General features: G+C 35.8%; 1 protein-coding gene across 1 annotated transcript in view; it reads right to left on the minus strand.

The window, feature by feature from the left end:
- Positions 1-2,268: 2,268 nt before the first annotated feature.
- Positions 2,269-18,135, minus strand: part of LOC149242387 (uncharacterized) — a 63,872-nt gene continuing 48,005 nt past the window's right edge. The window contains exons 15-18 of the mRNA XM_089374231.1: positions 5,139-5,207; positions 4,946-5,011; positions 4,460-4,629; positions 2,269-2,860 (exon numbers count right to left, since the gene is read on the minus strand). Of these exons, the coding sequence (XP_089230357.1) occupies positions 2,539-2,860; positions 4,460-4,629; positions 4,946-5,011; positions 5,139-5,207 (627 nt within the window). The 3' untranslated portion in view covers positions 2,269-2,538. The remainder of the gene's footprint in view (positions 2,861-4,459; positions 4,630-4,945; positions 5,012-5,138; positions 5,208-18,135) is intronic.

An 18,135-nucleotide genomic window follows, 5' to 3' on the forward strand; every position in this document is an offset into this window, starting at 1 on the left:
AATGGTATATGGTAGGCAACGAACAATAGTGCTTTCAAATTTAGCAATGTTTCAGTGGACATTACAGTGGGTATAAGAATGATCCAAAAAGAAAAAAGACAAGGAATTTGGTTTCCACCATGTATAGATATGGCATTCTGTGGGGATATCTCGACGGTGCAGCACAGGGTCTTCCTCCGCATTCTACGAGGTCAGAGTTGTTTTATATAAAAACAAATCTCATTACTTACATATCAGATATGCTCCTGGGCACACCACAAATAACAGTGCTGAATTCATTGCTCTGAGAACTCTTATCTCAATAGCCACTCTCAAAAATATTACCAAGTTGCACATCCTTGGAGATTCCAGGTTGGTCATGGATTCAGCCAATAGGAAAATTGAAGTGGACAGAGTATTTCTACAATCTCTTTTGCAAGACATACAAGAGGCAATGCTTCTGTTTGAATGGTCCTCTTTCTCAGAGATCTCAACTCCAAAGCAGATGCTCTTTCAAACGAGGCACTGGACCTTCCTGTAGGCTCTTCCGAGATCATTGAGCACCTGGATGGAGAGGAGCATGAGTCAAAGGATTTTCAATTATGAACACTAGCCTGGTTTTTGGTTTTTCTCTGTTGAAATTTCTATATGGAATGCAATATAGTTGAGTTGCCATGGTGTTGTGATGAAGTTTTGGAAAGAACTGGTGAAAGGGATCCATTTGCTTGGATCACAACATGACTGCTTTTTTATTTTTGTGAAAGATGGGTATGAGCCAGTATTAGTCTGCTACAGGACGCAACATATATATTCATCACGAATGAATATAAAGGGTTTTTTCTTAGGAAGACAATTATTTATTCAAGAGTAAGAAGTATCACTACCTCAATGAGGACTGCGATCCACCAAAAAATCAATATCATCGAACCATTATACGTTTGCATTTAACTTTGCCAACTAGAGCACATTCAAAATAAAAAATCATCATTAAAGCATAATGAATTCTCCAAGTATATCAAGTGCATTCAACCTCAATGAACAAATGGTTGATAACAAATCATAATTATTGTCATGGATCGTATTGCTCCCCTAATTCTCACGGTTTGCTAAATGTCTCAAGGCTAATCATTATCCCACATTCTACAAATCCATGCATGTTTTTTGCTAGAATTATTTTTTCTCCTCTTACTTTCTATAATTTGTTCTCACACCAATGCCCATGATGCCTATTTATGTTCATTATGTCTCTCACCTACAAAATAGCTCTTCCATATCCTTATAACCAAAGCTATGATACCATTAAAATATACCCACATTTGCAAACCAATATTTCAGAGTGTGTAGGAACGCTTTGTACTGTTTCATATGGTTTTGATCTCTCTACAGTAACATCATTTTACTTAGCCCGTCTAGATCTCATTGACAATACATAAGTGCATTGTCAACACCAACGACCGTTTACAGGTCATGTAGGCCTATACATAGATCCATGGTCCCCTTCCTTTAAACACTTACACACTTAAAACTTCAGCCTTGATGTACTTCAAAGTTCCAAAACTGCATCAATAGTTTTGGGCATCTCAATCACTTGAGCCCCAGCAAACATGAGGTGAGTTGTGTGTAGTAGTGAACTTCCCAAATCACAGTTTTGAAGCAAAATTTAAATTACAAAGTAGCCTTCTAATGTAAATCATGCTTTTAGTATGATAAATTCACAGCCTTTTGTCAAAAACACCATCCTTTGATGAAAGTGGCAAGGTTCCAAGGAGGTTGAATTCGAAATCAAAAAGGGATCTGACATGAAAAGCTCCGAAGAGAACACTTCCAAAGCTACTAACACTTTTATAACCTATAATGGCCTCCACTCCTAGTATCCCACAAGGGGTCATGACACATGTAAGTGTGGTGTTAAACTTGTAACCCTAATTATTTTAATATAAAATTTAAAAAAAAAAAGAATGAACTTTGTAAATTAAAATATTGCATAGGAAAAAAACCAGAGATTGATGTTTGTAATTCATAAGCCGAGTATGTTAAACACCAACATTCACGAGAGATGGAACTTCAAGAACCAATCAACTTTTATTATTCCTCTAGTCTATATTTTTTATTATATAGAATAACTTAACCTTCATATTCGAGTTTTATCAAGCAATTCCTTCAAATCAGACTTGCCACAGTAGAAAAAAATTAGATTGAGCCACTGAAGTTGGATGAGCCTTTGATGTTTAGATAAAAATCCGAACATTTAACACAAAAGGAAACAATACTCACCTTGCACATGCTGACTAGAACAAAATTTAGCAAATATTAGAACAGGATTGGTTACTCACTACCATATAAATAAGATGGCAGAAAAAGAAACTACCGCACCATCTCAACGTTCAATGACTGTCCACATGCTATTTTGTACAAAAATTATAAAGAGAGACTAAACTTCAACATTCTTCAGAAACAGCAATTAGGCCGAAACTCGTGTTGTAAAATGTTATACAAAATTGAAAAGAGAGGGCACATAATATAACAAAATAGAATTCTAACCCACTAAAATTGTTATTTTCAGTAATACTTCCCAGTAAAATGGGAAGGTTGCACAGATGCTGGCCCCGAATGCTGGATAGGCTCTCCAGTGAAAGGATCAAATTTGAAAGGTTGACCAGTGAAGGGATCAAACTTGATTGGAGGCCGCCTTTCTGTAACACTTGCTTCTGGTAAGCCAGTCCCCAGGTTAAAACCAGTGCTTGCTGGAGCTCTATAAGATGAGAGACTATGAACATCATCTACCCTAGGTGGCATCCTTTCCAAAAGAGAATCTGCAGTCAATAGTGGCGGCACTTGCGAAAAGCTGCCCAATGATGTAGCTGCGGCAAAAGGATCATGCCTGCATCATAAATTTAGAAGAATTAAATTAATGAACAACCTAAATAAGATATATTACAAAGTTTTGTACAAAATGAAGTGTAACAAACTTGAGAACAGACGGCTACGAGACACTAGTTATAAACATGTTATCCAATTTAACACAAAATTCTGTATTTATTGTTAGAGTTACAAAAATAAAACACCAAAAGTACACATGTCCATACAAAAAACATTTAAAGCCAAACAGGTTAAGAAAGGAAAAAAATGGAACCAAATCATGATTCAGCATAGTAATTTTCTTTCATTTTACTGTGTCTCACTGTTATTCAGGAGGGAGAGCATGTTCACAGAATAGTTACTGATGACACATATCCACGCAGCAAAACAACACATTAATTTCCGACAGAATTTCAGACATAGAAGTAATTGTATTGAAGAACGCGTGTAGAATACTTTCTACACAGGTTCTCCAAACACACTAATTGCTTAAGGTCCTAGCTTACAATTAAAAAGTGTGAAGGCCTTACTACAGCCTACACTATGATCAATCTGAAATAAATAATATAGCCAAGTCTACTCAAGATTCATACAACAGCAATCGCATGATTATCTATACATATTTCACAGCGATAATCATGCATGAGTTACCATATAAGAATGCTAAAACCTGCCCACTCTTTGATTTTAAGGTCGTCGAGTCCCACCTGCGTAACCAACAAAAAGAATGCAAAAACCTAGTAGTCAAAAGTCAATGCCTGCCAGTTCAGACTGGGATGGAGATTTCTGATCCACACCAGAACCTTAGATCACATGGGTCTGCAGATTTCCAGTCCATATTCGAACTGGCAACAACCAGACCCAGACACCACTCCGGTAAGAGAAAATAATAATAATAATAATAATACTTAATGTTAAAATGCCAAGCTTCTAATATTGATTCTTAAAAACTTCAAAAAAAATACAAGGTAAATGAACCCCAAGGGTTAGCACAATCAGTTGAAACATCTGTGTAAGGCATGTAGCCAATGGTGAGGCCATAGGTCATAGATTTAAATCCAGTGGAATCCCTTGGGGTTATCAGCTGCTCTTGCAGCTGCCAATTGACACCATTCTCCCTGTGTATTCCAGGGAAGGAGGAACCCCACAAAGTGTTCTTAAGAATTATTTAAATAAATAAATAAAAATAACAACATGTCAAGTATGAGCAACGGTAAATATCAACATAAATATTAACATTACAAGTTAAAGTGCAACCCCCACTTCAGGATGCCTGGTGATAGAATCAGACCCACTAGACCTCAAATGGAGAAGCTAGAATTTGGGGAGTAATGGTTTATTTTTACATTGGACATGAATATGCTAGAAATTGAATAATTTATGTAATTTTTTTATTCAACCAATTTTTATACACGGTTTTCTGCTGTTTTGGATAACAATTCATGATTTTCGTAATTTTGGTTCCAAGTGTGACTACTTTACCTGAAACATGAAAAAGCACTATGACATACAAATGGGTTTATAGCGCAAGTGTTAGATGTGTTTCCATATGTTCATATACAGACTTATTTAAAAGGAAATTAAAGAAACTAATTAATATATCTGCCTTCAGAAATCTCACCGGAGTAAAGCCGATCCAGCAAGAGGACGAGATGCAACTAGAGGATCTAGTAAAGATGAATTGTTTGTTCCAGTTATCCCAAGTAACCCAGAATCTCCAGATGGAAGATCTGAACCCCGTACATGATTTAGTATTGGAATTCTCCCGCTTGCTAAGCTGTCTACCTTATACTGCAAATCAACTGTGGGTCACTAAATGATCTGACAACATTAGAAAAAACAAGAAAAACAAATTTCCTCTGAATGCATGAATTTTCCTATCCTGATTTCTAGAAATTCTTCTCCATGGTTGTTAAGAGAATTATCGTGATATGTTACACAGCTACATCCAGAAATACTCTGACAAGACTTACAATGACTCATAACAACTTATCATCAGCAAGACACATCACATTACTCGTAATTCTTCAAATTGCTGAAAGAATTGCTGTAAATGACACATCACATATAGGCTGAATAACGAAAAGCATGGAGTTAAGAGAATTACCCTTGCAATCAAACCAGCAAGATATGCACCCTTGTTTCTCCCATCTGCAAAGTTGTTTGCTGCAAACTGCACATGTGGAGATTATGCATTTAGTAACAAATTATAAAGACAAAATGCACAAATTTGGAAGACCAAATTAGTAAGATAGTGGAGAATAGGAACCAAAAAACAATGATGACTCAGTGGACTAGACCTGCTCAAGGATAGCTACAGCTGTCACTTCAGGAAGCTCCCGCAGACTTGTAAGGCATTGAATGTCAATCTGCAAAGTAAAAAACAGATATTTAAATAATAAAAAACATTTTAAAAAATAACAAAAACATAAATTTGAGGGAAAAAAAGGTTCAATTAGGACATAAGATCGAATCATTGATACATGTTTTTGAAGACTCAAACAGAGTCTCAGAGCTTGTCATCTCAACCAATATGATCAGAACATATTTTCAAACATTCTAAGGAAGATATCATGAACACTAATACTATTCGTATCAATAAGCAGTATATTCACTCCCACGTGATAGATTTAGCATGTGCATTTGCACATACAGAGTAACAAAAACAGAGTCTGAGGTAGGCAACTCATCAGGATAAAACACTGCATTAACTTAAGCAATCTTATCATAAAAGGTGGTCTCCAAAGTTGCACAATACTTATTAAATCATCAAGTCCTCACAAAGTTCCCAACATTCACTACCCGCACATCATTCTCAACATCAGGGAATTAGACCCTAGGCACCATTCTGCGACACTACCAGTCACTATATTCAAAGGTTGTGTGGTAACATACATTTACATTCCTGCCATTCTGGAAGCGTCCAGAAAATGTGGAAAGGCACTGAATAAATCTGGCAAATCTTTACAGTTTTTCCTATGTCATCGTTGTTTTAGTATGAGAGTTTGGATTCCCTCCTCTCCAGAATCCATCTCAGATAAGTATTGGTGAATGAAAATATATTAGAAAAGGTTGCAGGTTTATGTTGGATTCCCTCATTGCAAGTTTACATTTACAACTACCTTGATTTCTGGCCGTAGTATATGAAGTGAAAAACTTCTGATATACAGAAAATATATATATATTTTATTAATAATGAATAGACAGATGATGATTGTTTACAATGGGATTCCTGGCTTATATACTGCCATAGGCACCCTTTGGGAAAGGGCATGATCTTATGATCATGCCCTTTCGTCTAATTAAACCTAAAATTAACTAATTTTTTACATAACCTTGCCTTCCTCTCGAAAGAATGCTTTGTCCTCAAAGCATAAGTAACGACGACGTTGTTGAAGAATGATTCATTCTCCCAAGAAGCATCTTCTTCAGGTAAGTTCTTCAACTTGATCAGATATTCCAAGATGATCAAAGTCCCACACTTTAAAAGGTCTTGGATTAATCTCTCAATTTCCATTTTTTGGAGATGTGGATATTGGTATGGCTTGATGTTGACGGGGTCTAACCCTGCCTTAACTTCTATTGTTTGCTCACTTTCCCTATTAGGCGGCATCTTCATAGGTAGGTCTTGAAATACTTTTTCATGCTTCCGAATTAGATCTTGTATCTCTGATGACTCTTCTCTGGTCATATTTGCAGATAACAATTCTAATTGGTGACATTGTACTGCATACGCAGGTGCTCCTTTTCGACTCAGTTCCATCATCTGAGATGATGATACAACTTGATTTTCTGGTGCTTGGAATCCGTGTAGTTTGTACTTCTGACCTCCCCATTTGAATTTTATAAATTGTACTTGATGGTTGGCGGCATAAGTACCTAAAGTTCGTAGCCATTGGATACCACTACATCTACTCTTCCTAGCAGTACCGCGAAGAACGGAGACTCTAAATTAAAGTCTTGAATCTGCAAATTGACCTTATGGCATTTCCCCACCTTTTCAATCTTCTTACCGTTAGCTACCATCACTTTCATGTTTGGTAAGGGAAATGAAAAAATATTGAGTCTCTTTGCCACGGTTGAATCTAAAAAATTGTGTGTGCTTCCAGAGTCGATGAGAACCACTACATTGTTCTTTATGTGTCCTTTTAACTTTAAGGTCTGAGGTTATGATATACCTGTCATGGCTGATAATGACACTTGCGGAATACTCCTGTCATCTAATTCTGGTGAGAATTCTGGGGCATCTTCTATTTCTTCTATGTCAGAACCTTCACTGTTTGAATCATTGGTTGCTTCATAATTATATAGGTTCTTTAGTTCTTTTCCTTTAGCACATCTATGTTTGGGGTCCCACTTCTCACCACAGCGTTTACATTTACCCTCTTTTATCCTTTGCATTTCCACATTAGATTTTTCATCTTCACGACAATGTGGTGGAAATATCTTGTATTTTTTGCATTCGCATACTGAGGTGTCCTTCGTCTTGAATATTTTTTTTCGGATTTTGACCAAAATATTTGTTCGAATTTCATTTCGATTGTTTTTGCTTTTCGTCTTGCTACTTCAATTGATGAAATGTCATGCATCTCAAGTTCTACTTGTAAATGGGTTTTGAGTCCTGAGACGTATGATTGAATCAGACGAGATTCCAATAACCCAGGTACTCGTGTTACTAAGGTCTCCCTTTCTTGAGTGTATTCGTCCACACTTCCTTTTTGTCGTAACTTGATGAGTTTTGAAAAGAACTCTTCTATTACACCTTGGAATCTTTTAAAGAATGCATCTGTACATTTCCTCCAGCTAATGACGTGTGTTGTCTTTTTCCACCACATATACCAGTTATATGCTTCCCCTTCCATTTTCATGGATGCATGCCTGAGCTTTTCATCATCGTCATTGATGTCATATATCTCAAAGTATTCTTCTGCTTTATTTATCCATGCAATATTTTTGTTTTCGTTTCCATCGAATTTAGGCATCTCGACTTTTGCCCTTCGCTGGTATGTTGCTAATGGTTGAGCGAAAAAAGGATGTTGATTGGTAAAGGTATCCCAAAGTTGCTTGTTTGTAAAGGCTGTGTTACTTGCTTCTTGGTGGGGTGTCGTCGATTTTTTTGGCGATTCAACCTTTTCATGAGAGTCTGTTGACTTTGTTGAATCTGATGAAACGTGTTCTTGATTCTCTTCATTTTCTTTTAGTAGTTGTTCGGGTGTACAATTCGTCTTTTTACACAGAATTTTCAGCATTGTTAAGACCTCTCTGATGTCTGCTTCTGTTTGGACATGTTGATTTTCCATCTTTATTTCTATTCGATTTGTCGTATCCTGAAGATTTTTTATTTGGTCAGTCTGTCCCTCAAGCTTGATCTTGAATTCATCTAATCTTTTACTGACCTCATCGTGGTTGCTATTTATCTTATGCTCCGAGTCCAACAATTTTTTTTGGAAATCCGCCATTGTCATTGTCGACATCGAGCGGGTTTGCGGGGGCATGTATTTATCTGCCAGCTTAATTTTTATTTTTTTAAAATAATTAAATTAAATTAATTAATTTAATTATATAACATAAGTTTTTTTTAATTAAATTAACTTATATATATATATATATATATATATATATATATATATAAAATTTAATTAATTAAAATAAATTTAATTAATTGAATTATATATATATATATATATATATATATATATATATATGTCACGTTATATCTAGTTCAAGTCTTTGTTGACCGTCACGTCCACTAGTGGGGTCACCTTCGGCAGCAAATGACACTTACAGCAAACCAATTAATATAATCGTGGTGGCAGAGCTCCCGCAGAGGTTATTCCACGCAACTACAGGTCACCCTCACTGAACCACCACAGAGATTTATTCCGCGCAGTCACAGGTCCACCACACGAAACCACCGCAGTTGGTTTGTATGAGGTTTTGGTCACCCATAAACCAAGTGTGACCCGCAGAACTGAGACCGTGTACAAAAAGAATGACAAACAGCGAAAGTTTGAATAGGAATGAGGGCAAGGACGTGGGTACGGACAGCGTTGGGTTGGACGGGTTTGTGTGGAGAATTGTATGGCAGAAGAAAAATTGGCATGAGCTATAGAGATGGACTATGAGCACAGCGGAAGTGGGGGATAACTAACCCGCTCTGATACCAATGAAGTGAAAAACTTCTGATATACAAAAAAGATATATATATATATATATATATAAATATTTTATTAATAATGAATAGACAAATGATGATCGTTTACAATGGGATTCCTGGCTTATAACCGCCATAGGCACCCTTTGGAAAGGGCATGATCTTATGATCGTGCCCTTTCATCTAATTAAACCTAAAATTAACTAATTTTTTACATAACAGTATATCACTTGTCTACACAGGATAAATGGTTTTTTTTACCAGAAAAACCCCATCCTAAGATAACTTTCATCTCTCTCCTTCCCTGTCCTAAGATAACTTTAACACCAAACTCATCCACCTAGTTCTCATCCTTCCATCACTCTGACACCACCCATGCCATTATTCATATAGACACTTATCTTCTAGACCATTTCTTGCAGTCCCTTTAGAGGAATTCAATAATCTTGGCATTCTTCCTAATACTTCAATACAGTCCCAGTCAGACTGACGTATATATTGTTTTGGGCTTTTTGAAGTTCATGTGTTTTTGATCCATAAACTGCTGTGGATATTCCACTGGACAACGTGTCACAACAGATATGATAAAATTATACTTAAAATCTGAAATCTATACTATGAGAGTTAATTTCTCCTTAGATTTCTAGATTGTTAATTAAATAAAATATGCAGAAAATTGAGAACAGCAAAATAAAACTCACAAACCATAATAAACACAAGATATGACCTGGGAAACCCTTCCGATAGAAAACCCAGCTGGAAGGTACGCCTACTCTGCTCTCTCTCTCTCTGAATGCAAATGTATGCAAGTACCGAAGAATTCTTATATGACAAGTCATATTGGTAAGCCATCTAATAAGCTATCTTTTCAGCTTATATTAGTGCATCTTATCTTATCAGATAACATTGTCACATAGCAAGGCCTTGACTAACAACTCTAACTCTCCACTAGATTAGAGCACAATGTTGGGGAGACAATGATTTATAGACACCTTCATCATTGCATCTCAAGGCACATACCCCATCTGGATCTTCACGAGGTATGTCCTTTTAGGACCATTCTCTTCTTGGATTAACACATCCTCAAGGAATCTCCTCTTCGACTACTCTTGCCTATTGGATGCCATACCTCATCCTCAAAGAGTATCAATCTTGGTCTCAGATGCTTACCCAAAAAATAATGTGCCTATCTCTCCCTCTCAACTAGGGAGGATCTACTCATTCCTTTACATGAAAGGAATATACCCAAGTTCCCTCTTAACTAGGGACTTGTTCCCAAAAACAACTATCGATTCTATTGTGGAGATCATGGTACTATCAACTGTTTGTAGGGCTCTTCCTTTTTGCATCATCATGTCATGAATAAACTTCAACTTCTTTATCATGGAGTCAACTTCTCCCATAACTTCTTCGTAGGGCTTCGGCCATCTTTCTAATCACTTTCCTTCAACGAAACATAGTGGTGAAGTAACTACTACTAGTCATGTCATATCTTTCTTATCATCGGAAAGTGACCTTCTTTGTCATCATTTGGCTATCCTTCACACTGCTACCTCTTCCAAGTTATTTTCAGAATCACCCATCCAAATTTATGTGTACTAGTTGTAGGTGAATTTCTACAACCTCCTATTGGTAGCCCTATTCCAATTCAACCAAATGTTTTCTTTCAAAAATTAAAAGTGAACATCAAAACAAAATTACCTCTTTATGATGGCCCTTTGTCAAATCATCTTCTTCTGCAACATCAACATCCTTGCAAATTGTACGAATTTAACTCCAAGGCATTTGCTACCAAAGATTTCCTACTTCATCATACTTATCAAGGTCTTCATAACTTCCTTTATGAAGATGTCATAGCCAATCCTTCTTAACATTAGATGTTGATTTATCATCTTATCTGAGCAGCTATAGACACGTCTTCACAGACTCTCTTTTCAACTTCTTCACATGCTGCTTTCTCGGGATCTCGATACATAGCTCCTCTTGCATAGGACAACTGTTGTTCACCACCTCATATTCTTCATGAGGTCATATGATGTTGATTCTATCATGTCATAATGTAGAAGAGTTCAAAGCATATTACTTTTATGTCTTTCTGTATCATTCAGAAGGAAAAGTTCCTTCTTCAATCATGCCCATGAGATAGAGCATTCTATCCATTCTTTCTGCAATTAAGTGATGACATGATTTTATCTATCTATTAAAAGTTACCAAATATATGCATACCTTTTCCTTCATGTGATCATCTAGATTTCCTTTCCCTTGCTTGAAGATGGAAAAATAATTCAACTAAAATGGCATGCTGCAGTTCTCTGTCATCATACCTTCATCCTTTCAAACTATGGATTCCACACTAGGTGGAATGTAGATTGTCTATGTATCATTTGATTTTTCAAGTAGTGATGAGCCTTTTTAACAAAGATTCTTGTGGAGGACCTTGATGATCTTTTTTCTGCAAATAATTCATTCTAATGATGATGAGTTGGATGAGATTTTATCTTCTAATCTTGCTAGATGACATGCTTCAACCATGCAAATTGCTAATTTTGTTATCCTTTTATGCTTCTAATGTGATGTCATCCCAATACTTCTAAAATGCATCCTACCATTAATGCTTGTTTTGAAAATAAATTTAATGTATGAGAGACCTTTAATAGTAGAGGTCCTTCACTTCTTTGTTTTCTTCTCTTCCAGTTCTTCTACTTCTTCAGTCACATGAGCTTCACTTCTTTCTTTCCTTTTCTTGTTTCCCTCCTTGAGTTTAGGGCAAGTCCTCTTGTAGTGCCCATAATGTAGAAGAGTTCAAGGCATATTGCTTTTATGTCTTTCTGTATCATTCAGAAGGAAAAGTTCCTTCTTCAATCATGCTCATGGGATAGAGCATTCTATCCATTCTATCTGCAATTAAGTGATGACATGATTTTATCTATCTATTAAAAGTTACCAAATATATGCATACCTTTTCCTTCATGTGATCATCTAGATTTCCTTTCCCTTGCTTGAAGATGGAAAAATACTTCAACTAAATTGTCATGCTGCACTTCTCTATCATCATACCTTCATCCTTTCAAACTATGGATTCCAACCTAGGTGGAATGTAGACTGTCTATGTATCATTTGCCTCTTCAAGTAGTGATGAACCTTTTTAACAAAGATTCTTGTGGAGGATATTGATGATCTTTTTTCTGCAAATACTTCATTCTAATGATGATGAGTTGGATGAGATCTTATCTTCCAATCTTGCTAGATGACATGCTTCAACCATGCAAATTGCTAATTTTGTAATCCTTTTATGCTTCTAATGTGATGGCGTCGCAATACTTCTAAAATGCATCCTACCATTAATGCTTGTTTTGAAAATAAATTAATGTATGAGAGACCTTTAATAGTAGAGGTCCTTCACTTCTTTGTTTTCTTCTCTTCCATTTCTTCTACTTCTTCAGTCATTTGAGCTTCACTTCTTTCTTTCCTTTTCTTGTTTCCCTTCTTGAGTTTAGGGCAATTCCTCTGTAGTGCCCATATTCATTGCATTCATAACACTGAATCTTAGACATGTCAACTTTCTTTTGAAATCTCTTTTAAGGCTCCAACTTCCCAAACTTTCCTTTCTTCCTTGACATAGCTGCAAGTGCTTGAGTTTGCTCACTAAATTCAACGTCATTCTTTGCTTTTAATCTGGTTGCTTCAATCATACATAATGCCCATAGATCACTGAACAGTATAGCTTCCTTCTTTGCATAGATGCTTGATACCAAGTTGCCCCATTCATTCGGTAGTGCATTGAGTACACAAGTGATCATTTCTGGATCTGACATTGTTTCTCCTAGCTCTTGTAGTTGATCTTTAATTTGAGATATCTTCATAAGATAGGAAGCTACCCTTTCCTCCCTTGATATTTTCATTTTGCATAATTCGGATTTTAAGGATATTATTACCCCAGTTGTAATTATCGAGTATTCTACCAATTTCAAAGGGAATGAGATAATCCTTGATAGATTCAATGATGATTGTTTGAGCCCTTATTTCTCCTTTCATATATTTTGATAATGCTTGAGATTGTTCTTGAGGGGGCTCTGTGATGGAGCCCTTGAGAATCAAACCTATTATTTTCTTCCATGCAAGGCATTTTGATGTCCCAACAAGTTTATTGTTCTCCTTGCTGGAAATAGTCATTTGATTAGTAGGTTGAGACATGAATATAAAGTACTTACTTGATAAATGAAGGTTCCTCCTTGAAGATGATGTCTTCCACGAGAGTGTGAGATTTAGAATGAAGGAGGGATGACAATGCTTCTTCCTCAAGATGAGGAGAGATTTTCTTTTCCTTCAAAATTGCTTGAGGTTTGCCCTTTTCTTCAATACGAGGAAGATTACTTTGATTAATTTGATGATGATGAAGTGCTCTTCTTGCTTCCTTTGGATGATGATATGGAATGTGGGAGGCTTCCCAAGAAGTCCTCCTTTCTTTGAGATGGAGGTAGGGTCCTTGTGATGTGATGACTAGATCTTCTTGATGCTCTTCCTCTTATATTCGGCTCTTATGTATCCTTTTTCAATTGAGTGATCTTCAAGCTGCCTTTCTTTGTCACCTTAGCTCTGATACCATGTTGAGAAATCTAGGGAAACTAGATTAGGTGTGATTTTTCTTAACATTGATAGTTGCTTGTGATATTTTTTTTTACTTTAACTTGATGTACTTATAATTTGCTTCTTCTTATCTTGATTATTATGGTGTTCTTCTCATCAAACAACTACCAAAACATGATGATCAATAGAACAAATGGACACAAAATGTAGGTTGTTGGCCAGGGCCAAAACCTCTCCTAGAGAGGAAAACCCACAAATATTCTTCTTCTCTTATAGAATCTTCAAATGACAAATTCCAAGACCTTTAGACCCTAGACCAAGACCCCCCAAGACCAAGTCAACCTTCTTTTTAGATGAGCTTCTCCTTCACAAAGTCAACCCAAGTCAAACTTCTTCAAAACTATTGCAACTTCACTTTTGATCTCACATTCGGACCTACAACTTATGATCGCAGATTTTGGCCTTACTACAAAAACCCTAATTCACATGTGGGGGTGAAAAGACGGCAGAATAATGTCTCTTTTTTTCGCATGATTTGCTTTCTTCTTCTAGGTAATGAGGCTTTCAAAATTGATCCAAATTTCGGCTTCTTTTAGTAGATCCGCAATTTGGTCTTGTAGCAACAAAATGTGCCCTAATGCCTTCACACATGGAAGAATGTGGCTCAAAATCATACTTCAAACTTCGATTTTTCTTCCATTTAATTCTCCTCTTCTTTGTTGGCTTTAGAATTGTTTTCTTATCTCTTGATTGAGCTTCATGGATAATCTTGAAGTGAGTTCGAGTGACATCTATATATATATATATATATATATATATAGTTGTTCATGGAGGAAGAATACCCCTAAACAGGGTCGACTTCTTCTCTTGTAGGCCGACTTTATCTTGGAGTGGCATATTGACACGTTTGACTCAAAAATAATTCTTTTGACTTGATACAAGATGCCCAATGGGATCTATTACATATAACATTGACACTTTTGACTCAACTCTCTGACTAACCCTAGAAGCACACAATGGGTGCGTTGACCTAAAACAAATTGGCATGAAACCCCATGCTTTATAAAAGGACAATAATAATTTTCTCTCTTTTACATCAAATATAAAAAAATCAATAGAACATAGAATATTATGAAGACCAAACATAGTGACACATTCCAACACCAAAGTGGTATAGGGATATAAAACAACGTTGAAGAAAATCTATAGGAATGTGAGAATTGCAATGGAAGTACGAGACGAATTTGGGGCATTTGTAGAATCCACTAGTAAGTCATTAGATTCCTTAGTCATGGATGATCAAGGGCATATGAATCCTATTACTTGGTGGGGCTTCCATGGTAGGGATAGTCCCCATCCTCTCAACTCTAGCCATGAGGTTGTCATCGCAAGTTGCCAATTCATTATAGGCTAAGAGGAAATGGAGTACATCTAGCTTCATCCATTCAGTGAAGAAAAACAAACTAGGAGCAACGAAGGTTTAGGATCATGTCTATGATCATTCCAATATCCACCTATCACATTCTAGTCTAAAGTATAAGAAAGGTTAGAGCAAGACACAACTCACAGAGCCTAATATATTTGACTTAAACATGGCATTTAATCTATGTTACCAAATTTGTGGGTCAAGGTAGTTGGGTCTGCAGAGCCCCGGATCAGATACAGTTTCAGATCTGCCAAGATTTGCTCAATTCACTTTAAGAGTCGTTTTTGAAGATTAGACACTTCATAGTAAGCAATGACTACGAAATCAAATGTGTTCTACTGTGGTTTGATCGAAGAGTCTGCAAAGGAAGGTGTGTCAGTTGGACCAGTTGGGTAATAACATGTGCAGACTTGTTAATAAATGTGTGTCGAAACATTTCATGTTAAAGACCCGCTTTCAAAGAATGGACCATTCCTTGTAAGCAAGACTTGCAAAAATGTGACTTGACCGAAGAGTCTTAAAAGGAAAAGGAAGTCGTGTCGGCCACACAACAACATATGCAGACGTATTAATAAATGTGTGTCAGGACTTCAAACATTATTGAATATCCCATTGTTGAATCGCACGATTATTTATTAAATCGCATGATTATTTAGTAGTCAACCAGGCCTAATATAAACTAATTATGCTACGAATTTTAAATTGCCAACGCCCAAGCATTTAGTCTTGGATGGTTTATATTAATTCCTGAATCCAATTCGCTTCATAAAGGAATCTAAATAGTTTGTGTCCTTTTAATTTATGTTTATAATAGTTGACATTATGTTTTACATTAATTATAAAATATTTAATATTTAATACTTGAATAATATATTAAATTTTAAGTTTATTAATGCAATATATTAATTGTTTTATCATAAGTATTACATTTTACAAATATATATAAACTATATATTATAAAATTTATAATTTTATTTTTTAAAATATAAAAATATATATATTATTTGTGCTTATTGTCTCCTTAGCATATCCAAATCCTGCGTTTTCAAAACATTGGCAGATTTGTATCTGTATTTGTATCTGAATCGTGGTAACTTAGCATATAACACTACGACTCACCTCAACCTACTTGAGTATGTTGCACCACCAATTCCTACTTCTACAGCAACATCCAACATTCCTGAACCCCCGTCATCTATTCATAATGGGGATGTGGACCGATTTCAAGATTCGTAGTTACACCTACTCCACATTATCGTATTGATAGAGTGACCTCATTTTTGTATTTACTATTATCCTTTTTCTATGAGGCAAGATGCATCATCTCAGTGTTGATATTTATATATTATGTAACAATTTATCTTACGTGTTGCGATTCATGAATGGTTTTGATTATGAATTACAATATTATTTTCAACATTTAAAAAATATTATTATATATTTTCGTATTTGACATATCCTCATCATATCCAGACCTTAGCTTTTAAAAAATATAGTAGATCCATATATGTATCCTAGGAACATTGCTAATGTTCAAGAACTAAAAACATTTCATATAGATTCCTAAAACTAGTTGACTTGAAACCGTAAGTCTTTCCCTTTTTATTTTATTTTTTCAAGTAAAACTACAAAGATAGAATTAGTAACCACCTTTCCAAAATGGTCACCAAAGAAATGTGTTGAACTACTAGCACATTCACTCTAAAGCTTGTGCAAGAAGTTTTTGCTTGAGCTATATTTCTCAACACTCCCTCTTAAAAAGAAAAGAAGAAAAGAATTATGCGCCAATTTAAGTTATCTCTAAATGCTTCAAACTTCCCTTTTGCAAAGGGATAATTTGTGGGAATATAATGGAGCTTCATTCGTCCCTTCTTAACCATGTCTCATATTAATAAATATCTTACCTCTATGTGCTTGGACCTATCATGAAACATTAGATTCTCATAAAGTTTCATACAACTTTGATTATCACTTACATGACTATAGGATCCAACTTCTAATCAAACAATTCTGCAACTAACTTGCAAAGCTAGATGGACTCAAATTTGGCAGTACTAATTATCATGTATTATGCCTCTACTAAGCTAAGTACCATGACAATATACTTCTTGTTGAGGCATGATATCATCATTGTTCCGAATCTAAAGCAAAACACTAAGATGCTCTTCCTATTTGCTACAATTCCTACCCAATCTAAGTCTAAATACCCCTACAACCATAGTTTTAAAAATTGGAACAAGGTTTTGGACCGGGCCACCTATCAAATCAGGGTGCGAACCAAATTCAACAAACCATAATTGAAAATAAATTCATAAAATAATTATATTTTAATAAAAAATCTATTTTTAAGATTCCAAACCATTAAAGACACCATACAAAGTCTACTCATTTATATACCATTAAGTGTGCATATATCAAACTCATAGCAATACATATTAGCAACAAAGTACATAATCAGTGAGCCTCTAAATGGCCTCTAGAGTTAAAATACAATGCTACAAGCTACTAGGCCACTGGCCTACTACAAATCACTAATCAAACCCATCACCAAATTCACGACTACTAGACATGGCATCACCACCAGGAGCCACTTGAAGATCATCTAGCTTACAGCCTGAGGATTCCTCAAACTCCTCTTCAACCTCAATAGTAGTGGTAGCAAAACTAGGCCTAGTAGAATTAGAAAAACCCTTGGTTTCCATAGCAACAACTCCAAAAAATAATTCACCACACACATCATTGTACGAACTGCACCAGTTTGGAGCGATTAGGTACCAAACCAGTCAATTTGGTACCTAATTGGTACAAACCAAACCCCAAACTAGATAGTTCTGTCGATTCATTGGTTAAAGGTTGTTGATCAATGAGTTTAACCAGTGAACGATTCAAAAAGACTGGTTTTTAAAACTTGCTCGCAACTTCACTTCACAATCTCTAAGATATCTCAAACAGTACTCCACTATGCCTCTCAAGTATCTGCGCACATGTTTTGTGCTACCCAATGCTCCTACCTCGGTTCCACCATTAGATGACTCGAGGTGTTCACTGCAAAACATATATCCAGTCTAGTGTTGACCAAATACATAAAAAAAACTATCAACTACCTATACAACATGGGATCCATTGGTGT

The sequence above is a fragment of the Pinus tabuliformis genome, chromosome 8 (assembly GCF_031772625.1).
Source record: "Pinus tabuliformis cultivar Carrire ecotype Pingquan chromosome 8, CPIR1, whole genome shotgun sequence".
In the NCBI taxonomy this organism is placed as follows: domain Eukaryota; kingdom Viridiplantae; phylum Streptophyta; class Pinopsida; order Pinales; family Pinaceae; genus Pinus; species Pinus tabuliformis.